Below are 25,743 nucleotides of genomic sequence, written 5' to 3'. Positions count from 1 at the left end.
GATTTTCTGGATTTTTTCTCTCTCATTTTGTCTGTCATAGTTGAAGTGCACTTATGATGAAAATTACAGGCCTCTCTCATCTTTTTAAGTGGGAGAACTTGCACAATTGGTGGCTGACTAAATACTTTTTCCCCCCACTGTACATATGAGATGGGTAATGCAGTATTTACACACAATTAAAGTGACTAAGATACCGAAGAACAGTATAGAGGACAGTTTATACATATGAGATGAGTAAAGTTACGGAGACATTATTAAAGTGACTAAGATACCGTAGAACAGTATAGAGTACAGTTTATACATATGAGATGAGTAATGTTACGGAGACATTATTAAAGTGACTAAGATACCGTAGAACAGTATAGAGTACAGTTTATACATATGAGATGAGTAAAGTTACGGAGACATTATTAAAGTGACTAAGATACCGTAGAACAGTATAGAGGACAGTTTATACATATGAGATGAGTAAAGTTACGGAGACATTATTAAAGTGACTAAGATACCGAAGAACAGTATAGAGGACAGTTTATACATATGAGATGAGTAAAGTTACGGAGACATTATTAAAGTGACTAAGATACCGTAGAACAGTATAGAGAACAGTTTATACATATGAGATGAGTAAAGTTACGGAGACATTATTAAAGTGGCTAGTGTTTCATGTCCTTAAAGTGGCCAGTGATTCCTAATCTAGGTCTATAGGCAGCAGCCTCTGATGTGCTAGTGATGGCTTTTTAGCAGTCTGATGGCCTTGAGAGAGAAGCTGTTTTTCAGTTTCTCGGTCCCAGCTTTGATGCACCTGTACTGACCTCGCCTTCTGGATGATAGCGGGGGTGAACAGGCAGTGGCTCGGGTGGTTGTTGTCCTTGATGATCCTTCTGGATGATAGCGGGGTGAACAGGAAGTGGCTCGGGTGGTTGTTGTCCTTGATGATCCTTCTGGATGATAGCAGGGTGAACAGGAAGTGGCTCGGGTGGTTGTTGTCCTTGATGATCCTTCTGGATGATAGCGGGGTGAACAGGAAGTGGCTCGGGTGGTTGTTGTCCTTGATAATCCTTCTGGATGATAGCGGGGTGAACAGGCAGTGGCTCGGGTGGTTGTTGTCCTTGATGATCTTTATGGCCTTCCTGTGACATCAGGTGCTGTAGGTGTCATGGAGGGCAGGTAGTTTGCCCCCGGTGATGCGTTGGGCAGACCGCACCACCCTCTGGAGAGCTTTGCGCTTGTGGGCGGTGCAGATACCATACCAGGCGGTGATACAGCTCAACAGGGTGCTCTCAATTGTACATCTGTAAACGTTAGTGAGGGTTTTCAGTGATAAGCCACATTTTGTCAGCCTCCTGAAGTTGAAGAGGCACTGTTGCAACTTCTTCACCACACTGTCTGTGTGGGTGGACCATTTCAGTTTGTCAGTGATGTGCACCCCCCGAGGAAGCTTTCCACCTTCTCCACTTCGGTCCCATCGATGTGGATAGGGGGGATGCTCTCTCTGCTGTTTCCTGAGGTCAACAATCATCTCCTTAGTTTTGTTGACATTGAGTGAGAGGTTATTTTCCCGGGACCACACTCCCAGGTCCCTCACCTCCTCCCTGTAGGATGTCTTGTCATTGTTGGTAATCAAGCCTACTATGGTTGTGTTGTCTGCAGACTTGATGATCGAGTTGGAGACGTGCATGGCCACGCAGTCATGGGTGAACAGGGAGTACAGGAGAGGGCTGAGCACGCAGCCTTGTGGGGCCCCAGTGTTGAGGATCAGCGGGGAGGAGATGTTGTTTTCTACCTTCACCACCTGAGGGCGGTATGTCAGGAAGTCCAGGACCCAGTTGTACAGGGCGGGGTTCAGACCCAGGACCTCGAGCTTGATGATGAGCTTTGAGGGTACTATGGTGTTGAATGCTGAGCCGTAGTCAATGAACAGCATTCTTACATAGGTATGCCTCTTGTCCCCTCTTGTCCAGATGGGATAGGGCACCTGCTAACCATGTGTATGTGACCAATACATTTGATTTAGGGCACACCGGCTCAGTGTTAACAGTATAACTCTGGTTCATAGACACATGATTACTGCATACAATAGCTGTAGGATCAGCTGAGGCATTCAGGGTAGTTAGAGGGACATACATTAGGTTACTTACATTGTGTCTTCCAACACCCCATGGGATAATGTACATTTGCTGAAGCATTATGACAACTCAGCAACACAATGGTGGGGATTAACTGAGCTGGGCTTAGGTCATTGATAAATCATTGTCTCAACGCAGCCTTATAATGCTGTGAAAGGATCCAGGAACCCAAATCATTTGAGTGGATCACTTCCTCCTTATAATGCTGTGAAAGGATCCAGGAACCCAAATCATTTGAGTGGATCACTTCCTCCTTATAACGCTGTGAAAGGATCCAGGAACCCAAATCATTTGAGTGAATCACTTCCTCCTTATAATGCTGTGAAAGGATCCAGGAACCCAAATCATTTGAGTGAATCACTTCCTCCTTATAATGCTGTGAAAGGATCCAGGAACCCAAATCATTTGAGTGAATCACTTCCTCCTTATAACGCTGTGAAAGGATCCAGGAACCCAAATCATTTGGGTGGATCACTTCCTCCTTATAACGCTGTGAAAGGATCCAGGAACCCAAATCATTTGAGTGGATCACTTCCTCCTTATAATGCTGTGAAAGGATCCAGGAACCCAAATCATTTGAGTGGATCACTTCCTCCTTATAATGCTGTGAAAGGATCCAGGAACCCAAATCATTTGAGTGGATCACTTCCTCTTTATAAAACAAGCTTTGTTTCCAGAAGGCATCAACATTGTCAGTAAATGTTTCACCCACAGAGCTGTAGCCAGTTACGGAGGGATAACAGTCTGTTGAACTGTTCAATGTCACGTTCAGGGAGGGCGGAAATGGAGGAAAACTCGCCTCCCTGCGGACCTGGCATCCTTTCACTCCCTCCTTTCTACATTTTCCTCCTCTGTCTCTGCTGCTAAAGCCACTTTCTACCATTCTAAATTCCAAGCATCTGCCTCTAACCCTAGGAAGCTCTTTGCCACCTTCTCCTCCCTCCTGAATCCCCCCTCCTCCCTCTCTGCAGATGACTTCGTCAACCATTTTGAAAAGAAGGTCGACGACATCCGATCCTCGTTTGCTAAGTCAAACGACACCGCTGGTTCTGCTCACACTGCCCTACCCTATGCTCTGACCTCTTTCTCCCCCTCTCTCTCCAGATGAAATCTCGCGTCTTGTGACGGCCGGCCGCCCAACAACCTGCCCGCTTGACCCTATCCCCTCCTCTCTTCTCCAGACCATTTCCGGAGACCTTCTCCCTTACCTCACCTCGCTCATCAACTCATCCCTGACCGCTGGCTACGTCCCTTCCGTCTTCAAGAGAGCGAGAGTTGCACCCCTTCTGAAAAAACCTACACTCGATCCCTCCGACGTCAACAACTACAGACCAGTATCCCTTCTCTCTTTCTCTCCAAAACTCTTGAGCGTGCCGTCCTTGGCCAGCTCTACCGCTATCTCTCTCAGAATGACCTTCTTGATCCAAATCAGTCAGGTTTCAAGACTAGTCATTCAACTGAGACTGCTCTTCTCTGTATCACGGAGGCGCTCCGCACTGCTAAAGCTAACTCTCTCTCCTCTGCTCTCATCCTTCTAGACCTATCGGCTGCCTTCGATACTGTGAACCATCAGATCCTCCTCTCCACCCTCTCCGAGTTGGGCATCTCCGGCGCGGCCCACGCTTGGATTGCGTCCTACCTGACAGGTCGCTCCTACCAGGTGGCGTGGCGAGAATCTGTCTCCTCACCACGCGCTCTCACCACTGGTGTCCCCCAGGGCTCTGTTCTAGGCCCTCTCTTATTCTCGCTATACACCAAGTCACTTGGCCCTGTCATAACCTCACATGGTCTCTCCTATCATTGCTATGCAGACGACACACAATTAATCTTCTCCTTTCCCCCTTCTGATGACCAGGTGGCGAATCGCATCTCTGCATGTCTGGCAGACATATCAGTGTGGATGACGGATCACCACCTCAAGCTGAACCTCAGCAAGACGGAGCTCCTCTTCCTCCCGGGGAAGGACTGCCCGTTCCATGATCTCGCCATCACGGTTGACAACTCCATTGTGTCCTCCTCCCAGAGCGCTAAGAACCTTGGCGTGATCCTGGACAACACCCTGTCGTTCTCAACTAACATCAAGGCGGTGTCCCGTTCCTGTAGGTTCATGCTCTACAACATCCGCAGAGTACGACCCTGCCTCACACAGGAAGCGGCGCAGGTCCTAATCCAGGCACTTGTCATCTCCCGTCTTGATTACTGCAACTCGCTGTTGGCTGGGCTCCCTGCCTGTGCCATTAAACCCCTACAACTCATCCAGAACGCCGCAGCCCGTCTGGTGTTCAACCTTCCCAAGTTCTCTCACGTCACCCCGCTCCTCCGCTCTCTCCACTGGCTTCCAGTTGAAGCTCGCATCCGCTACAAGACCATGGTGCTTGCCTACGGAGCTGTGAGGGGAACGGCACCTCAGTACCTCCAGGCTCTGATCAGGCCCTACACCCAAACAAGGGCACTGCGTTCATCCACCTCTGGCCTGCTCGCCTCCCTACCACTGAGGAAGTACAGTTCCCGCTCAGCCCAGTCAAAACTGTTCGCTGCTCTGGCCCCCCAATGGTGGAACAAACTCCCTCACGACGCCAGGACAGCGGAGTCAATCACCACCTTCCGGAGACACCTGAAACCCCACCTCTTCAAGGAATACCTAGGATAGGGTAAGTAATCCTTCTCAACCCCCCTAAAAAGATTTAGATGCACTATTGTAAAGTGGCTGTTCCACTGGATGTCTTAAGGTGTATGCACCAATTTGTAAGTCGCTCTGGATAAGAGCGTCTGCTAAATGACTTAAATGTAATGTAAATGGTAGAGGGACAGATAATATGGGGCGTTTGTTGGTGTAAAGCAGAGACCCAATCAGTTCTTTAAAATCCGTCTTCAGGTGTTCTGAGCTGCCCTTCATGTCATTGAACCTCACATGAACTACCATAAACTCAATTTCCTGATACAGGTTTAACATGTCTGGGAACAGCTTATTGATGTCTTGTACTTGTGCTCCTGGATAGCACAATGTTTGTGCTCCAGGGACTGAGACATTTCTCACTGTTGAACTGCCCAATACAACGCCCGGAGAAGGGAATGGAGAAATCTGACCATGCCTACCCCTCACACAATTGGTTTAACCTTTCACAGGTTGATGAGAAGCAGGATAGCGTATATCTCCTGGAGGAAATGGCGGGAGTCTTTTAGGTTCCAGTTGTTGTTGCTAGTCAACTTTCAGTGGAGCGTCTGAGCATCTTTTAGAATCCCTCCTAAAACCTTGCCTGTTTTGTTTTGGTTGTTAGTTCCCCCTTCTGTTCGAGTGACATTTTTGTTTTTTTTTTGCAGGGGAATATTTATTTTAATTTGACCTTTAATTAACTAGGCAATTCAGTTAAGAACACATTCTTATTTAAGGAACAACTTTCAAAGCAGAATTACATTTCAATTGTTCCTCAACTGTATAGTATGATATACAATTTTGTAGCCCTGAGTCTCTACTTTTATTCAATGTTAAAAAAAAATACAATTTCAAATGATTTTGCTACATACTTCATCCAGGTGGTGGGTCACATATTTTAGCATTTTTATACCTTTATTTAACTAGACAAGTCAGTTAAGAACTAATTATTACTTTACCTTTATTTAACTAGACAAGTCAGTTAAGAACTAATTATTATTTTCAATGACGGCCTAGGAACAGTGGGTTAACTGCCTTGTTCAGCGGCAGAATGACAGATTTGAACCTTGTCAGCTCAGGGACTCGATCTTGCAGACTTTCAGTTACTAGTCCAACGCTCTAACCACTAGGCTGCTTTGGGACCATTTCTGTTGGTTTTGGGACTTGGACATTCTGACATTTATTTGGGGCTAATTTAATTGGTTTTGTGAATTTATACACTTTTAATATAATATCTGATTATTTTTCTCACTTTATTAATTTTGTCTGTTTTGCTTCAGTCACTCTCATAGGAAAACAGTATTTATTTTATATGGTAGCATAGTTTACAATCCAAGCTGATTATTACAATGTTCCCACCAGACTGTTCCCACAACCTAATGAAACATTCTGGGAACCATTAAAGAACAGACTAAATGTGTTCTGGGAACGTTCTTGTAACACCAGGTGAATGTTTTTGGCACTGTAAAGAAAAGTTGTAGAATCAGCAACACAACGGGACAGTTTGGGGAACATATATATTGTGATGTTCCCACCAGACTGTTCCCACAACCTAATGAAATATTCTGGGAACCTTTTAAAGAACAGACTAAATGTGTTCTGGGAACGTTCTTGTAACACCAGGTGAATGTTTTTGGCACTGTAAAGAAAAGTTGTAGAATCAGCAACACAACGGGACAGTTTGGGGAACATATATATTGTGATGTTCCCACCAGACTGTTCCCACAACCTAATGAAACATTCTGGGAACCATTAAAGAACAGACTAAATGTGTTCTGGGAACGTTCTTGTAACACCAGGTGAATGTTTTTGGCACTGTAAAGAAAAGTTGTAGAATCAGCAACACAACGGGACAGTTTGGGGAACATATATATTGTGATGTTCCCACCAGTTTGGGGAACATATATATTGTGATGTTCCCACCAGACTGTTCCCACAACCTAATGAAACATTCTGGGAACCATTAAAGAACAGACTAAATGTGTTCTGGGAACGTTCTTGTAACACCAGGTGAATGTTTTTGGCACTGTAAAGAAAAGTTGTAGAATCAGCAACACAACGGGACAGTTTGGGGAACATATATATTGTGATGTTCCCACCAGACTGTTCCCACAACCTAATGAAATATTCTAGGAACCATTTAAAGAACACATTACATATGTTTATAGGAACGTTCTAGCAACATCATGCAAATGTTTTATACAAACATACAAACTTTTGGGGAATATTCTATTGTGGTTGTTAAATGTTACATGAAATATCCTTGGAATGTTCTCTTAAAACACATTTGATAAATAAATATATGATATCATTCTAATGTTACATAAAACCCTAACTAGAACTTAATGGGAATCTGAGCTAACGTTCTGGGAATGTTCCCGGTTTGCTGGGGAGGAGGAAGGTATTTGTACCATAATACACGATCAGTGTGCCAGACATTATCTCTAGGCTAAAACATGAATCCTTTATTCATTACAGGTTCAAATACAAAGTTAAAATGCCTTTAGTTATTCTGCTGTAGTTATTCTGCATACAAGATACAAGAGTACATAATATTGCCTTTGACTCTCTACCACAACTAAATACAGCCATTGGAAAGACAACCTTATTCTAACTATAGATCTGATATATTCTATTTTTATTTTATTTTAGCACCTTTTGAAACATCACCGGTCCTTCCTCATCAAAACACATTTCATTATTATCATTATCATGAGAGGAGCGTGCATGTCTGTGTGTGACAGCCTGCTTGGACTCCGCCCTGTTAAAACTCTCAACGGGTGATAGCCTCGTTGACTTATCACCTGTCAATCAAATAACCACCAGTAAATCACATCAAACAACAAATAAACATCCCACCCCCCTGCCCCCAAGCCCCTCCCCCTACAGTACAACAGACCACTCACTATACTGACAGATAGTAATTGATGGTAACCCATAGTAACCATGTTACCGTAAGCGAGCACCTTATGACATAACGCCCCACTGCACCATGGGAGACAGCTGTGTTTGCGCATGACGGAGCACAGGGTTGGAAACAGCTCATCACAACTGTGTTTGTGTGTATGTGTGTGTGTGTGTGTTTGTGCGTGCGTGCGTGTGTGTGTGTGCAGCAAACTGTGTAACCCACTAGTGTGACTGACTGCTGTGTAAACCTGGATTGTCTGTGCGCCACGAGACCATGCTAGCCCACTGAACTAAAGACTAGGCTCTCTTTGGGCGCTAACCTGAGTCCTCAGGTCTCAGGCTAGTTACTCGTCATGCTGAACTACCTCCACAACGCTTAACTGTAGAACACTGACCTCTAACCCCTGACCTCTAACCCCTCTGCTACGCTGTACTTAGAGACAGTAGAAAACAAGCTGCTACCTGAAGAGAAAGAAACACTGCAAACTAATGAAACTACTGAACAAAGACCTGGTAGTGACCTGTGTGTGTGTGTGATGTGTGTGTGTGTGTGTGTGTGTGTGTAGCACCATAGATTTGATTAACAGGAGGGAGATGTAGAGGAGATTAAGCACCACTGAGTGTTGAAGCACCTTTGTCAACTAGCACCATGGAATCTGAGGTGTGAGTGACAGAGAGACTGGAAGAGAGACAGTCCATGTTGTCGGAGTATTGTTTTGTGGCTGGATAACAGGTTTAGTTTGTGATTGGTTAGCACCAGGGTTGGGGCGTATCCTGGCTTGTGATTGGTTAACACCGGGGGGCTGGAAGCTTTCTGGTTGGGCATCGGCCTGTGGGTCATGGGCTGGGCTCCAGGCTGAGAACTCTTTCAGTTGAGGTGTGTGTGTGTGTGTGTGTGTGTGTGTGTGTGTGTGTGTGTGTGTGTGTGTGTGTGTGTGTGTGTGTGTGTGTGTGTGTGTGTGTGTGTGTGTGTGTGTGTGTGTGTGTGTGTGTGTGTGTGTATGTGTGTGTGTGTATATATATGTGTGTGTGTGTGTGTGTGTGTATTAGTTGTAGGCGAAGTACTCTTTGAGTTGAGGTGTGTGTGTGTGTGTGTGTGTGTGTGTGTGTGTGTGTGTGTGTGTGTGTGTGTGTGTGTGTGTGTGTGTGTGTGTGTGTGTGTGTGTGTGTGTGTGTGTGTGTGTGTGTGTGTGTGTGTGTGTGTGTGTGTGTGTGTATTAGTTGCAGGCAAAGTACTCTTTGAGTTGAGGTGTGTGTGTGTGTGTGTGTGTGTGTGTGTGTGTGTGTGTGTGTGTGTGTGTGTGTGTCTGTGTGTGTGTGTGTGTGTGTGTATTAGTTGCAGGCGAAGTACTCTTTGAGTTGAGGTGTGTGTGTGTGTGTGTGTGTGTGTGTGTGTGTGTGTGTGTGTGTGTATATATGTGTGTGTGTGTGTGTGTGTGTGTGTGTGTGTGTGTGTGTGTGTGTGTGTGTATTAGTTGCAGGCGAAGTACTCTTTGAGTGGGGCGAAGAGGTGTCGTATGACTGGAACGCTCCAGGACCGCCCCAGCAGACGCTGTCTGGAGAGACGACTCATGTTGGACACATCTGTGTAGTGGACCGGGAACCCAAAAACCCTGCAGAGGTAAGAGGTCAGAGGTTACAAAAGCCAAAATATAAAATGAATTGAAATAGTATAACTGTTTTAGAGATAGTAGAACTAAAGTAGAGATAGTAGAACTATAGTAGAACTACAGTAGAGACAGTATAACTAAAGTAGAGATAGTAGAACTAAAGTAGAGACAGTATAACTAAAGTAGAGATAGTAGAACTATAGTAGAACTACAGTAGAGACAGTATAACTAAAGTAGATATAGTAGAACTAGAGTAGAGACAGTATAACTACAATAGAGATAGTAGAACTACAGTAGAGACAGTATAACTGTTTTACAGATAGTGTAACTAAAGTAGAGATAGCAGAACTAAAGTAGAGACAGTATAACTGTATTAGAGATAGTAGAACTACAGTAGAGACAGTATAACTGTATTAGAGATAGTATAACTAAAGTAGAGATAGTAGAAATACAGTAGAGACAGTATAACTGTATTAGAGATAGTTTAACTAAAGTAGAGATAGTAGAACTATAGTAGAACTACAGTAGAGACAGTAGAACTAAAGTAGAGATAGCAGAACTAAAGTAGAGACAGTATAAGTGTATTATAGATAGTAGAACTACAGTAGAGACAGTATAACTGTATTAGAGATAGTAGAACTAAAGTAGAGATAGTAGAAATACAGTAGAGACAGTATAACTGTATTAGAGATAGTTTAACTAAAGTAGAGATAGTAGAACTATAGTAGAACTACAGTAGAGACAGTAGAACTAAAGTAGAGATAGTAGAACTATAGTAGAACTACAGTAGAGACAGTATAACTAAAGTAGATATAGTAGAACTACAGTAGAGACAGTATAACTGTATTAGAGATAGTAGAACTACAGTAGAGACAGTATAACTGTATTAGAGATAGTAGAGCTAGATATAATATAACTAAAGTAGAAAAACAAAAGACAGTAGAACTAAAGATAGGATGACTAGAGTAGAGATGGTATAACTAGAGTAGAGACAGGAGATCTAGAATAGATACAGTAGAACTAGAACAGAGACAGTAGAACTAGAGTAGAGACAATAGAACTAGAGTAGAGATAGTAGACCTAGAGTAGAGACAGTAGAACTAAAGTAGATACAGTAGAACTAAAGTAGAGACAGTTGAACTAAAGTAGAGAAGGTAGACGTAGAGTAGAGACAGTAGACTTAGAGAAGAGACGCTATAACTAGAGTAGAGACAATAGAACTAAAGTAGAGACAGTATAACTAAAGTAGAGACAGTTGAACTAAAGTAGATACAGTAGAGCTAGAGTAGAGATAAAAGAACGAGAAGAGATAGTATAAGTAGAGTAGAGACAGTAGAACTAAAGTAGAGAGAATAGAACTCGAATAATAGAACTAGATTAGAGACAGAAAAACTAGAGTAGAGACAGTAGATCTAGAGAAGAGTCAGCAGAAGTAGAGTACAGATAATAGAACTAGAGTAGAGACGCTATAACTAGAGTAGAGACAGTAGAACTAAAGTAGAGACAGTAGAACTAAAGTAGAGACAGTTGAACTAAAGTAGATACAGTAGAGCTAGAGTAGAGATAAAAGAACGAGAAGAGATAGTATAACTAGAGTAGAGACAGTAGAACTAAAGTAGATACAGTAGAGCTAGAGTAGAGATAAAAGAACGAGAAGAGATAGTATAAGTAGAGTAGAGACAGTAGAACTAAAGTAGAGAGAATAGAACTCGAATAATAGAACTAGATTAGAGACAGAAAAACTAGAGTAGAGACAGTAGATCTAGAGAAGAGTCAGCAGAAGTAGAGTACAGATAATAGAACTAGAGTAGAGACGCTATAACTAGAGTAGAGACAGTAGAACTAAAGTAGAGACAGTTGAACTAAAGTAGATACAGTAGAGCTAGAGTAGAGATAAAAGAACGAGAAGAGATAGTATAACTAGAGTAGAGACAGTAGAACTAAAGTAGATACAGTAGAGCTAGAGTAGAGATAAAAGAACGAGAAGAGATAGTATAAGTAGAGTAGAGACAGTAGACCTTAGCTATGCGCATGTTGATCTTAGGCTTGTGTGGGGCTGCTCGGCCATGGAAACCCATTTCATGAAGCTCCCAACGAACAGTTCTTGTGTTGGCATTGCTTCCAGAGACAGTTTGGAACTCGAAAGTGATTGTTGCAACCAAGGACAGATTTTTACGCATTTCAGCACTTGAAGGTCTCGTTCTGTGAGCTTGTGTGGCCGACCACTTTGCGGCTGAGCCGTTGTTGCTCCTACATATTTCCACATAAAAAATAACAGCACTTACAGTTGACCAGGACAGCTCTAGCAGGGTAGAAATGTGATGAACTGGCTTGTTGGAAAGGTGGCATCCCATGATGGGACCATGTTGAAAGTCACTGAGCTCTTTAGTAAGGCCATTCTACTGACATTGCTTGTCTATGGAGATTGCAAGGATGTGTGCTCAATTCTATATACGTGAGCAACGAGTGTATATAAAAAAAAGCTGAAACCGTACTGCAGTGCATCTCTTCCTCATGGACTGCACCAGATTGACCAGTTCTTGCTGTGAGATGTTACCCCACTCTTCCACCAAGGCACCTGCAAGTTCCCGGACATTTCTGGGGGGAATGGCCCTAGCCCTCACCCTCCGATCCAACAGGTCCCAGATGTGCTCAATGGGATTGAGATCCGGGCTCTTCACTGGCCATAGCAGAACACTGACATTCCTGTCTTGCAGGAAATCACGCACAGAACGAGCAGTATGGCTAGTGGCAATGTCATGCTGGAGGGTCATGTCAGGATGAGCCTGCAGGAAGGGTACCACATGAGGGAGGAGGATGTCTTCCCTGTTACACACAGCATTGAGATTGCCTGCAATGACAACAAGCTCAGTCCGATTATGCTGTGACACACCGCCCCAGACCATGACGGACCCTCCATCTCCAAATCGATCTCGCTCCAGAATACAGGCCTCAGTGTAATCCTAGGCATCATTCTTTTGGTATTTTTCAGGGTCAGTAGAAAGGCCTCTTTAGTGTGCTAAGTTTTCATAATTGTGACCTTAATTGCCTTCCGTCTGTAGGCTGTTGGTGTCTTAATGACCGTTCCACAGGTGCATGTTCATTAATCGTTTATGGTTCATTGAACAAGCACGGAAAACAGTGTTTAAACCCTTTACAATGAAGATCTTTGAAGTTATTTGGATTTGAACTAATTATCTTTGAAAGACAGGGACCTGAAAAAGGGACGTTTCTTTTTTTGCTGAGTTTATATACTACCGTTCAAAGGTTTGGGGTCACTTAGAAATCTCCACATGTATTGTCCATTAAAATAACATCAAATTGATCAGAAATACGACATTGTTAATGTAGCTGGAAACGGCAGATTTTTATGGAATATCTATAGTGGGGCAAAAAAGTATTTAGTCAGCCACCAATTGTACAAGTTCTCCCACTTAAAAATATGAGAGAGGCCTGTAATTTTCATCATAGATTTTTTTCCCCCAGAAAATCACATTGTAGGATTTTTAATGAATTTATTTGCAAATTATGGTGGAAAATAAGTATTTGGTCAATAACAAAAGTTTATCTCAATACTTTGTTATATACCCTTTGTTGGCAATGACAGAGGTCAAACGTTTTCTGTAAGTCTTCACAAGATTTTCACACACTGTTGCTGGTATTTTGGCCCATTCCTCCATGCAGATCGCCTCTAGAGCAATGATGTTTTGAGGCTGTTGCTGGGCAACACGGACTTTCAACTCCCTCCAAAGATTTTCTATGGGGTTGAGATCTGGAGACTGGCTAGGCCACTCCAGGACCTTGAAATGCTTCTTGCGAAGCCACTCCTTCGTTGCCCAGGCGATGTGTTTGGGATCATTGTCATGCTGAAAGACCCAGCCACGTTTCATCTTCAATGCCCTTGCTGATGGTAGGCTTTGTTACTTTGGTCCCAGCTCTCTGCAGGTCATTCACTAGGTCCCCCCTGTGGTTCTGGGATTTTTGCTCACCGTTCTTGTGATCATTTTGACCCCACGGGGTGAGATCTTGCGTGGAGCCCCAGATCGAGGGAGATTATCAGTGGTCTTGTATGTCTTCCATTTCCTAATAATTGCTCCCACAGTTGATTTCTTCAAACCAAGCTGCTTACCTATTGCAGATTCAGTCTTCCCAGCCTGGTGCAGGTCTACAATTTAGTTTCTGGTATCCTTTGACAGCTCTTTGGTCTTGGCCATAGTGGAGTTTGGAGTGTGACTGTTTGAGGTTCTGGACAGGTGTCTTTTATACTGATAACAAGTTCAAACAGGTGCCATTAATACAGGTAACGAGTGGAGGACAGAGGAGACTCTTAAAGAAGAAGTTACAGGTCTGTGAGAGCCAGAAATCTTGCTTGTTTGTAGGTGACCAAATACTTATTTTCCACCATAATTTGCAAATAAATTCATCAAAAATCCTACAATGTGATTTTCTGTATTTTTTTTCTCATTTTGTCTGTCATAGTTGAAGTGTACCTATGATGAAAATTACAGGCCTCTCTCATCTTTTTAAGTGGGAGAACTTGCACAATTGTTGGCTGACCAAATACTTTTTTGCCCCACTGTACATAGAAGTATAGAGGCCCATTATCAGCAACCATCACTCTTGTGTTCCAATGACACGTTTAGCTAATCCAAATTTATCATTTTAAAAGGCTAATTGATCATTAGAAAACCCTTTTGCAATTATGTTAGCAGTGCTGAAAACTGTTGTTCTGATTAAAGAAACAATAAAACTGGCCTTTAGACCAGGTGAGTATCTGTACACAGCCCATCTGTAAATAGCCCACCCAACTACCACATCCCCATATTGTTATTTATTTTTGACCCAGTATCCCACATCAACGTCTGCATACCTATCAATATGGCAAAAATGTTTTGGTACCCTTCCCCAGATCTGTTCCTCGACACAATCCTGTCTCGATGGTCACTCTGACAGAGCTCCAGAGTTCCTCTGAGGAGAATGGAGAAGATTCCAGAAGCAAATGATCTCTGCAGCATTCCACCAATCAGGCCTTTATTTTAGAGTGACCAGACGGAAGCCACTCCTCAGTAAAAGGCACAGGACAGCCATCTTGGAAATTGCCAAAACTAACCTAAAGGATTCTCAGACCATGAGAAACAAGATTCTCTGGTCTGATGGAACCAAGAGTGAACTCTTTGGCCTGAATGACAAGCGTCACGCCTGGAGGAAACCTGGCAAAATTCCAACGGTGAAGCATGGTGGTGGGGATGTTTTTCCGCGCCAGCAACTCGGAGACTAGTCAAGATCGAGGGAAAGATGAACAGAGCAAAGTACAGAGATATTCTTGATGAAAACCAGCGATACTGTGCAGCGATACTTCCCATCCAACCTGACAGATCTTGAGAGGATCTGCAGAGAAGAATGTGAGAAAGTCCCCAAATACAGGTGTGCCAAGCTTGTAGCGTCAAACCCAAGAAGACTTGAGGCTGTAAACGCTGCAAAAGGTGTTTCAACAAAGTACTGAGTAAAAGGTCTGAATACTTATGTAAATGTGATTTAGGGTATTGTTTGTAGATTGATGAGGGAAAAAAACAATTTAATACATTTTAGAATAAGGCTGTAATGTAACAAAATGTAGGATAGGGGTCAGGGGTTACCTCACCATCTCAGTATAGTTAGGTTAGGGGTCAGGGGTTACTGCTCCATCTCAGTATAGTTAGGTCAGGGGTTACCTCACCATCTCAGTTTAGTTAGGTTAGGGGTCAGGGGTTACCTCACCATCTCAGTATAGTTGGGTTAGGGGTCAGGGGTTACCTCTCCATCTCAGTATAGTTAGGTTAGGGGTCAGGGGTTACTGCTCCATCTCAGTATAGTTAGGTCAGGGGTTACCTCTCCATCTCAGTATAGTTAGGTCAGGGGTAAGGTGTTACCTCTCCATCTCAGTATAGTTAGGTTAGGGGTCAGGGGTTACCTCTCCATCTCAGTATAGTTAGGTTAGGGGTCAGGGGTTACCTCTCCATCTCAGTATAGTTAGGTCAGGAGTTACCTCTTCATCTCAGTATAGTTAGGTCAAGGGTTACCTCACCATCTCAGTATAGTTACATCAGGGGTTACCTCTCCATCTCAGTATAGTTATGTCAGGGGTCAGGAGTTACCTCTCCATCTCAGTATAGTTTGGTTAGGGGTCAGGGGTTACTTCTCCATCTCAGTATAGTTAAGTCAGGGGTCAGAGGTCACCTCTCCATCTCAGTATAGTTAGGTCAGGGGACAGGGGTTACCTTTCATCTCAATATAGTTAGGTCAAGGGTCAGGCGTTACCTCTCCATCTCAGTATAGTTTGGTTAGGGGTCAGGGGTTACCTCTCCATCTCAGTATAGTTTGGTTAGGGGTTACCTTTCCATCTCATTATAGTTTGGTCAGGGGTCAGGGGTTACCTCTCCATCTCAGTATTTTGTTAGATTAGGGGTCAGGCGTTACCTCTCCATCTCAGTATAGTTTGGTCAGGGGTCAGGGGTTACCTCTCCATCTCAGTATTTTGTTAGATTAGGGGTCAGGCGTTACCTCTCCATCTCAGTATAGTTTGGTCAGGGGTCAGGGGTTACCTCTCCATCTCAGTATTTTGTTAGATTAGGGGTCAGGGGTTACCTCTCCATCTCAGTATTTTGTTAGATTAGGGGTCAGGCGTTACCTCTCCATCTCAGTATAGTTTGGTCAGGGGTTTCCTCTCCATCTCAGTATAGTTAGATTAGGGGTCAGGGGTTACCTCTCTATCTCAGTATAGTTAGATTAGGGGTCAGGGGTTACCTCTCCATCTCAGTAGTTTGTTAGATTAGGGGTCAGGCGTTACCTCTCCATCTCAGTATAGTTTGGTCAGGGGTTTCCTCTCCATCTCAGTATAGTTAGATTAGGGGTCAGGGGTTACCTCTCTATCTCAGTATAGTTAGATTAGGGGTCAGGGGTTACCTCTCCATCTCAGTAGTTTGGTCAGGGGTCAGGGGTTACATCTCCATCTCAGTATAGTTAGGTTAGGGGTCAAGGGTTACCTCTCCATCTCAGTACACCAGAGTATGTCCTCCTTGTTGTCCATGTAAACAGGGAAGTGTTGATCCTTCCCCTGCTTCACTGAGTTAGAACGCGTTGTTATTGTGCGCACCTTCCCAAACTACAACAGATAAATATAGGGTTCAGGAGGGGACCCAATTTAACCTGTCCCAAATATAACCCAAAGAACAGAAATATAGGGTTCAGGAGGGGACCCAATTTAACCTGTCCCAAATATAACCCAAAGAACAGAAATATAGGGTTCAGGAGGGGACCCAATTTACCCTGTCCCAAATATAACCCAAAGAACAGAAATATAGGGTTCAGGAGGGGACCCAATTTAACCTGTCCCAAATATAACCCAAAGAACAGAAATATAGGGTTCAGGAGGGGACCCAATTGAACCTGTCCCAAATATAACCCAAAGAACAGAAATATAGGGTTCAGGAGGGGACCCAATTGAACCTGTCCCAAATATAACCCAAAGAACAGAAATATAGGGTTCAGGAGGGGACCCAATTGACCCTGTCCCAAATATAACCCAAAGAACAGAAATATAGGGTTCAGGAGGGGACCCAATTTAACCTGTCCCAAATATAACCCAAAGAACAGAAATATAGGGTTCAGGAGGTGACTCAATTTAACCTGTCCCAAATATAACCCAAAGAACAGAAATATAGGGTTCAGGAGGGGACCCAATTTACCCTGTCCCAAATATAACCCAAAGAACAGAAATATAGGGTTCAGGAGGTGACTCAATTTAACCTGTCCCAAATATAACCCAAAGAACAGAAATATAGGGTTCAGGAGGGGACCCAATTTAACCTGTCCCAAATATAACCCAAAGAACAGAAATATAGGGTTCAGGAGGTGACTCAATTTACCCTGTCCCAAATATAACCCAAAGAACAGAAATATAGGGTTCAGGAGGGGACCCAATTTAACCTGTCCCAAATATAACCCAAAGAACAGAAATAGGACAGCACGACAGTGAATAAATGTATTGCCTCATGAACGTTTGGGGTATGAGCCCTTCTTCAATGGCTACCATTGTCACAACAACCAGACCTCACAGGTGGGCATCATGAAACATTCCCAGTCAGTACTGGCCCAATCATGGGATCCCAGCAGAGAGAGCTGTGGGGGAAACATGGCAATCAAATAAAGATCGACTGAACAAAATATTAACACAACATGTCAATGATTATTCTGGATTACAGTTGATATAAGGAAATCAGACAATTGAAATAAAATAATTCGGCCCTAATGTACCAGTACAGGGGGTACTGGTACAGAGTCAATGTGGAGGCTATATACAGGGGGTACCGGTACAGAGTCAATGTGGAGGCTATATACAGGGGGTACTGGTACAGAGTCAATGTGGAGGCTATATACAGGGGGTACCGGTACAGATTCAATGTGGAGGCTATATACAGGGGGTACCGGTACAGAGTCGATGTGGAGGCTATATACAGGGTATTACGGTACAGAGTCAATGTGGAGGCTATATACAGGGTATTATGGTACAGAGTCAATGTGGAGGCTATATACAGGGTATTACGGTACAGAGTCAATGTGGAGGCTATATACAGGGGGTACCGGCACAGAGTCAATGTGGAGGCTATATACGGGGAGTACCGGTACAGAGTCAATGTGGAGGCTATATACAGGGTATTACGGTACAGAGTCAATGTGGAGGCTATATACAGGGGGTACTGGTACAGAGTCAATGTGGAGGCTATATACAGGGGGTACCGGTACAGATTCAATGTGGAGGCTATATACAGGGGGTACCGGTACAGAGTCGATGTGGAGGCTATATACAGGGGGTACCGGTACAGAGTCAATGTGGAGGCTATATACAGGGGTTACCGGTACAGAGTCAATGTGGAGGCTATATACAGGGTGTTACGGTACATTTTTATCATGGTTGTTGTAATACCTGGTAACAGGTGATAGTTCATCATGGTTGTGAATGGAGCTCTTACGTTTGGTCTTACATAATAAAAGTTCCAGGAACACTACAGGAGATATTAAACATGTTACATGTTATTCTAACCTTTATCCTTAGTGAGGATGGATAACAATTCCCTCTGATCATGGTGCAACAGTGGACACAGTTGTGACAAGGGAATACCATCAGGAATAATAGACACAATGTGATATAACATCTGGCAGTCCAACGGACAAATCTGGGTTTGCCGGATGCCAGTATAATGCTACCTGCATAGTGCCAACTGTAAAGTTTGGTGGTGGAGGAATAATGGTCTGGGGCTGTTTTTCATGGTTCAGGCCCCTTAGTTCCAGTGAGGGGAAATCTTAACGCTACAGCATACAATGGCATTCTAGACAATTCTGTGCTTCCAACTTTGTGGCAACAGTTTGGGGAACGCCCTTTCCTGTTTCAGCATGACAATGCCGCCGTGCACAAAGCGAGGTCCATACAGAAGCTATTTGTTGAGATTGGTGTGATTGGTGTGGAAGAGCTTGACTGGCCTGAACAGAGACCTGACCTCAACCCTATTGTACACCTTTGGGATGAATTGGAACGCCGACTTTGAGCCAGGCCTAATCGGCCAACATCAATGCCCGACCTCACTAATGCTCTTGTGGCTGAATGGAAGCAAGTCCCCGCAGCAATGTCCCAACATCTAGTGGAAAGCCTTCCCAGAAGAGTGGATGCTGTTATAGCAGCAAAGGGGGGACAAACTCCATATTAACTCCATATTAATGCCTTTGTTTTTAGAATGAGATGTTCAACGAGCAAGTGTACACATACTTTTGGTCATGTAGTGTATGATCGACCTTGAAATAGGACCGTAGGTTTTTTGTAGTAGGTTCTAAATAGGCCAAACATTTAGGTAATTACATCATAATGTAAAGCAATTGTGTGTCTGTATTAGACTGTCACCTCCACAGCTCTCTCTGTTGGGATCTCTTGATGGGCCAATACTTACAGGGAATTTAGAATCATGCCACCTGTGTAGTATAGTTGTTGTGATGTTGATTGCAATTGCCTTGCATGCTAAAGAAGGGCTCATACCGGAAACGTTCATGCAGCAATACAAGATTACTTACTGGAGTCCTATTTCTGTTCATACACACAGACGCGTTACCTTGGCTGTGCGTCCGTGCTCCAGACAGTCTTGTAGTTCCAATCTATCATTCACCATGGCTGTGAGAGGACTGGACATAGACATGATTACTGTTACACTGCTGTTTCATCATTATTCTGGTTATTCTGATTCAGTGTGTCTTACCGCCCCATGCCTGGCAGGTTTCCCCAAAAGTATCTGGCGCGGTGAGCAGCAGACACTTCTTTGGCATCGATCATCACTGGGTTACACTGGAAAACACACACAGTTAGACAGTATTGTCCTCAGCAACGCTCCACAGACAACAATGAATACATGATGTACCTCTCATGGCCAAATGGGGGCAGCAACGCTCCACAGGCGTCCATGATGTCGCTCTTATTGCTGGTGATTCTCTGATCCACCTCTACGTAGACGACACCATTCTGTATACTTCTGGCCCTTCTTTGGACACCTTGTTAACTAACCTCCAGATGTGCTTCAATGCCATACAACTCTCCTTCCGTGGCCTCCAACTGCTCTTAAATGCAAGTAAAACTAAATGCATGCTCTCCTTCCAGACTCACATTAAAACCTGTTGTGACTAGGGGGCAGTATTTTCATTTTTTTTTTTTAAAAGCTGTTCCCGTAGTAAACGGGATATTTTGTCAGGACAAGATGCTAGAATATTTGACAGCTTAGGATAGAAAACACTCTAATGTTTCCAAAACTGTAAAGATATTGTCTGAGTATAACAGAACTGATGTTGGAGGCGAAAGCCTGAGAAAAATCCAATCCGGAAGTGCCCCATGTTTTGAAAGCGCTGCGTTCCAATGAGTCCCTATTGAGCTGTGAATGGGCTATCAACCAGATTACTTTTTCTACATATTCCCCAAGGTGTCTACAGCATTGTGACGTAGTTTTACGCATTTATGTTGAAGAATACCCGTAAGCGGCTACATTGCGCAAGTGGTCACCTGATGCTGCCAGAGAGATTCTCGCGTAAAATACAGAGGTAGCCATTACTCCAATCGGTCCTACTGAAAAACTAATTGTCCCGATGGATATATTATCGAATAGATATTAGAAAAACACCTTGAGGATTGATTATAAACAACGTTTGCCATGTTTCTGTCTATATTATGGAGCTAATTTGGAATATTTTTCGCCGTTTTCGTGACTGCAATTTCCGGTCGATTTCTCAGCCAAACGTGAAGAACAAAAGGAGCTATTTCGCCTACAAAAATAATATTTTTGGAAAAAAGGAACATTTGCTATCTAACTGGGAGTCTCGTGAGTGAAAACATCCAAAGCTCATCAAAGGTAAACTATTTAATTTGATTGCTTTTCTGACTTCCGTGACCAAGTTACCTGCTGCTAGCTGGACAAAATGCTATGCTAGGCTATCGATAAACTTACACAAATGCTTGTCTAGCTTTGGCTGTAAAGCATATTTTGAAAATCTGAGATGACAGGGTGATTAACAAAAGGCTAAGCTGTGTCTCAATATATTTCATTTGTGATTTTCATGAATAGGAATATTTTCTAGGGATATTTATGTCCGTTGCGTTATGCTAATTAGTGCCAGGCGATGATTACTCTCCCGCATGCAGGATGGGGAGTCACTAGAGTCACTACTACATCTCCAATCCAAAATGAAATCTAGAATCGGCTTCCTATTTTGCAACAAAGAATCCTTCACTCATACTGCCAAACATACCCTCGTAAAACTGACCATCCTACCGATCCTTGACTTCGGCGATGTCATTTACAAAATAGCCTCCAACACTCTACTCAACAAATTGGATGAAAGTCTATCACAGGGCCATCTGTTTTGGCACCAAAGCCCCATATACTCTACACCACTGCGACCTGTACACTCTCGTTGGCTGGCCCTCGTCGCCAAACCCACTGGCTCCAGGTCATCTACAAGTCTTTGCTAGGTAAAGCCCCGCCTTATATCAGTTCACTGGTCACCATAGCAGCACCCACGCGCTCCAGCAGGTATATCTCTCTGGTCACTCCCAAAGCCAATTCTTCCTGTTCTTCCAGTTCTCTGCTGCCAATGACTGGAACGAACTGCAAAAATCACTGAAGCTGGAGACTCATATCTCCCTCTCTAGCTTCAAGCACCAGCTGTCAGAGCAGCTCACAGATCATTGCACCTGAACATAGTCCATCTGTAAATAGCCCATCTGTAAATAGTCCATCTGTAAAAGCCCATCTGTAAATAGTCCATAGCCCATCTGTAAATAGTCCATCTGTAAATAGCCCATCTGTAAAAATCTGTAAATAGCCCATCTGTAAATAGCCCATCTGTAAATCTGTAAATAGCCCATCTGTAAATAGCCCATCTGTAAATAGCCCATCTGTAAATAGCCCATCTGTAAACAGCCCATCTGTAAATAGCCCATCTGTAAATAGTCCATCTGTAAATAGCCCATCTGTAAATAGTCCATCTGTAAATAGTCCATAGCCCATCCAACTACCTCTTCCCATAATGTATTGATTTATTTAGCTCCTTTGCACCCCAGTACCTCAACTTGCACATTAATCTTCTGTTAATTGATTTGCTAATTGAGTGACTATCAGTGACTGACATAAAAAGAGAAAAACTGCTAATGCACAATCACATTTATTATATTGATTGATGCAACAGTAAGTTCAGACCCCGACTGAGTTATTTTTTGGTGGGGGGAGATTGATCTTGAAGGCCGCATATCACCATATCACCAGTTGCCCATCCCTGCTCTAGAGCAAATGCCCAATCAACATTAATGTGTGTGCGTGCATGTGTGTGTACCTCAAGGAATCGTGAGATGTCTCTCTTGTCGCTGATCCCCATGGCAACAACATTCTCAAAGAGCCAGAAGAATGGTCGGTGGTCGTCTGGTTTGGGACGGGCCTCGTGGAGCAGCCGGTAAAACTCAAAGAACAGCCGTCCAGTACCCTCTGTGGGGTGGACCCAGACTTTATTATGAGGGACATTTCACAGGAAGATACTGATGAAATGTGAAAAACACCCACCGAAGAGTCCTTTCCTGGCGGGGTTGACGATGGACAGATCATTACAGGGACTTCCTCCAATCACCAGGTCAAACGGACCCCAGTCCTGGATCTACAGACAGAAACTTTGGTGTTAAGTCAGTAGCCTTGTCTGAACCAGACCACAGGACACTAGTCTGTGTCCTGTTTCTGTAGTGAGACAGCTTGATGTACAGGACACCCCCTGGACAGGACACTAGTCTACCTCCTGTTTCCATAGTGAGACAGCTTGATGTACAGGACACCCCCTGGACAGGACACTAGTCTACCTCCTGTTTCCATAGTGAGACAGCTTGATGTACAGGACACCCCCTGGACAGGACACTAGTCTACCTCCTGTTTCCATAGTGAGACAGCTTGATGTACAGGACACCCCCTGGACAGGACACTAGTCTACCTCCTGTTTCCATAGTGAGACAGCTTGATGTACAGGACACCCCCTGGACAGGACACTAGTCTACCTCCTGTTTCCATAGTGAGAATGTAAAGATGGCACCAGAGGGGATGGCTGCCGTTTTATTGACTCTTAACCAACCGTGCTCTTTTGTTTGTTTTTTCGCATTATTTGTAATTTATTTTGTACATAATGTTGCTGCTACCATCTCGTATGACCAAAAAGAGTTTCTGGAAATCATAACAGCGATTACTCACCTTGGACTGAAAGAAGAATTTCTCTTTAATGAGTCGGCCATGAATAACATACAGCTGGCTGTTATACACTGATAGAACAGCAGCCTCTGGTAAGACAAGGGGTGATGGTCTATACACTGTATCAGCAGGATAGAACAGCAGCCTCTGGTAAGACAAGGGGTGATGGTCTATGTATATTTGTAAACAACAGCTGGTGCACGATATCTAAGGAAGTCTCAAGGTTTTGCTCACCTGAGGTAGAGTATCTCATGATAAGCTGTAGACCATACTATTTACCTAGAGAGTTTTCATCTGTATTTTTCGCAGCTGTTCACATACCAGCTCAGTCAGAGGCTGGCACTAAAACCGCACCAAATGAGCTGTATTCCGCCATAAGCAAAGGGGAAAACGCTCATCCAGAGGCGGCACTCCTAGTGGCCGGGGTCTTTAATGCAGGGAAACTTGAATCCGTTTTACCTGATTTCTACCAGCATGTTAAATGTGCAACCAGAGGGGAAAAAAACCTCTAGACAACATTTACTCCACATACAGAGACGCATACAAAGCTCTCTCACCCTCCATTTGGAAAATCTGACCATAATTACATCCTCCTGATTCCTGCTTACAAGCAAAAATTAAAGCAGGAATCACCAGTTACTCTGTCAATAAAAAAGTGGTCAGATGAAGCAGAGGAGGAAAGAGGAGGGAAGAGGAGGAGGAGGGGAGGAGAGGAAAAGAGGAGGAAAGAGGAGGAGAAGAGGAGGTTGGAAGAAGAGGAGAGAAGTGGCGGAGGAGAGGAGAAGAGGAGGAGGGAAGGAAAGGAGGAGAGCAGAAGAGGATAGAAGAGAGAAGACTCACGTGTTTGCGCGTGACGTTGCGTACGTCTCCAACATACATGATGGAACCATGGTGACGTACGATCCCCACGGTGATAGAATCCTCACACACCTCTGAAGCCACGTACCTGTCCACCTGAATACCTAGGTCCCTGAGCACCAACAGACCTAGCAATCTCACACACACACACACACACACACACACACACACACACACACACACACACACACACACACACACACATATACATATATATATTTTTAAATACACAAAAAACATACCACACGCACGCACACACACACACACACACACACTGGTGTTCTGACCTGTGGCGATACCGTCGAACAGAGAGAGGACTCTGATTGGCTGTCTCCTCTCAGCTGCTACAGGAGGGTACAACCTGGCTGCCTCCTAGAAGAGGATTGAGAGGGGAGAGGGATTCAATGTCATCCTTGTGATCCTCAGCCATAAAACATTTATAGATGTTTACATGTTTTAATGTGTTGGTCTAAAGCAGGGGTATCAAACTGGTTCTCCGTTCCACATAACTGGTTCCCCGTTCCACGCACACCTTACTCAACTATGCAACTAATCAGCAAATGTGCCAAATCTAAATGTGGGTTTTTTATCAGAAATGCCTTCTGGAACATGTGAACTTTTGTGTGTTTTAATAACAGACTTGTATGCCATCTGTAAATACAATTGTTAAATTATGAGCCTTGTTGATTTAGCCATCGAAAAAGTCAGCAACCTTCCCACTAGCAATGATTGGCTGAGATAATGAGTGGGCTGGACATGCCGATAGATGAGTTCGGATTGGTCTGCCATGTAGCACGCTTCTGTCTATTTGAGTTGGTCAGTATGTATAGGTAATGCTGTCTAACGCAGCTTTTTAAAAATGTATTGTGTAGTAAAACTTAACAAAAAGACTCCAGTATCCATGTCAATAGAATGTCACTGCAACAAGTATTTCACAGCAGTCTAGTCTGACCGAGCCTACTTGCGGGGGTGCGTTGAAACGTAAATTCACTCGGGCTATTTTCTCAGATTTCACAGCAGTCTAGTCTGACCGAGCCTACTTGGGGTGCGTTCGTAAATTCACTCGGGCTATTTTCTCAGATTTCACAGCAGTCTAGTCTGACCGAGCCTACTTGGGGTGCGTTCGTAAATTCACTCGGGCTATTTTCTCAGATTTCACAGCAGTCTAGTCTGACTGTGCCAGAGCCGTAAAATAACGGATTAATTTACGAACGCTCAACATTTGTTGAATATGGCCGTTGTCAGTAAACGTCGGCATAAAAGTGTTATTAAATTGTTGCCAGGATCACAGTTACAGTCACCAACACCCTGGATAACATGAAAACAGCCTAACCAGCTCTGCTAGGTGAGTAAAATGGTCAGAGTTTGGGTGGGGGGCTAAAGTTTAAGATTATTCTTATGGCATTGCACACGATCAGTGTGAACCAGAGTGACTTGACACAACGGGCCAAGCAAGCTGTACAAACAGAAAATAGGTCATCCTGTCTAAACGCTGTTTTAAAAAAAATGGATTGCTTAGTAGAACTGCATAAGTGTTGCTCTCCACTTTTAGAGTGAGAGGAAATGGAGAAAACACCTGCTTCAAACTAAGGGCTTAACCACGGCAACCGTGACAGAGAGGGAGAAGTGTACATCCATGAATATGGGTAAAATAGTTTAGCTAGCTACATTTTCAGATATGACACGTTTCTAATTTTGTCAGAAAGTCGTTTTCATTTCAAGTTAAAGTGTACTGTTAGCTAGCTAGATAACGTTAGCTGGTTGGTTAGCTAGCTAACATTACGTGTATGATCTGTGTAGTA

General features: G+C 43.7%; 1 protein-coding gene and 1 long non-coding RNA gene across 6 annotated transcripts in view; both read right to left on the bottom strand.

Moving 5' to 3' along the window:
* Positions 1 to 7,224: 7,224 nt before the first annotated feature.
* Positions 7,225 to 25,743, bottom strand: part of LOC118375661 (DNA (cytosine-5)-methyltransferase 3A-like) — an 84,870-nt gene continuing 66,351 nt past the window's right edge. For all 5 annotated transcript variants that reach the window (XM_052471673.1, XM_052471675.1, XM_052471676.1 and 2 more), the window contains 8 exons: positions 24,229 to 24,313; positions 23,924 to 24,069; positions 22,418 to 22,508; positions 22,194 to 22,342; positions 19,577 to 19,662; positions 19,433 to 19,502; positions 16,319 to 16,437; positions 7,225 to 9,299 (listed from right to left, as the gene is read on the bottom strand). In XM_052471673.1, coding sequence (XP_052327633.1) covers positions 9,158 to 9,299; positions 16,319 to 16,437; positions 19,433 to 19,502; positions 19,577 to 19,662; positions 22,194 to 22,342; positions 22,418 to 22,508; positions 23,924 to 24,069; positions 24,229 to 24,313 — 888 coding nt within the window. In that variant the 3' untranslated portion in view covers positions 7,225 to 9,157. The remainder of the gene's footprint in view (positions 9,300 to 16,318; positions 16,438 to 19,432; positions 19,503 to 19,576; positions 19,663 to 22,193; positions 22,343 to 22,417; positions 22,509 to 23,923; positions 24,070 to 24,228; positions 24,314 to 25,743) is intronic.
* Positions 15,510 to 15,990, bottom strand: LOC127909574 (uncharacterized). Its single transcript, XR_008071973.1, has 3 exons — positions 15,878 to 15,990; positions 15,635 to 15,752; positions 15,510 to 15,593 (listed from the first exon to the last, which is right to left on the bottom strand). It is a non-coding gene; the product is annotated as an uncharacterized LOC127909574 (long non-coding RNA).

Source organism: Oncorhynchus keta, chromosome 19 (genome assembly GCF_023373465.1).
Source record: "Oncorhynchus keta strain PuntledgeMale-10-30-2019 chromosome 19, Oket_V2, whole genome shotgun sequence".
NCBI classification, from domain to species: Eukaryota; Metazoa; Chordata; class Actinopteri; order Salmoniformes; family Salmonidae; genus Oncorhynchus; species Oncorhynchus keta.
Note: the sequence above shows the minus strand (reverse complement) of the source record. Positions and strands in the feature narration are given on the sequence as shown.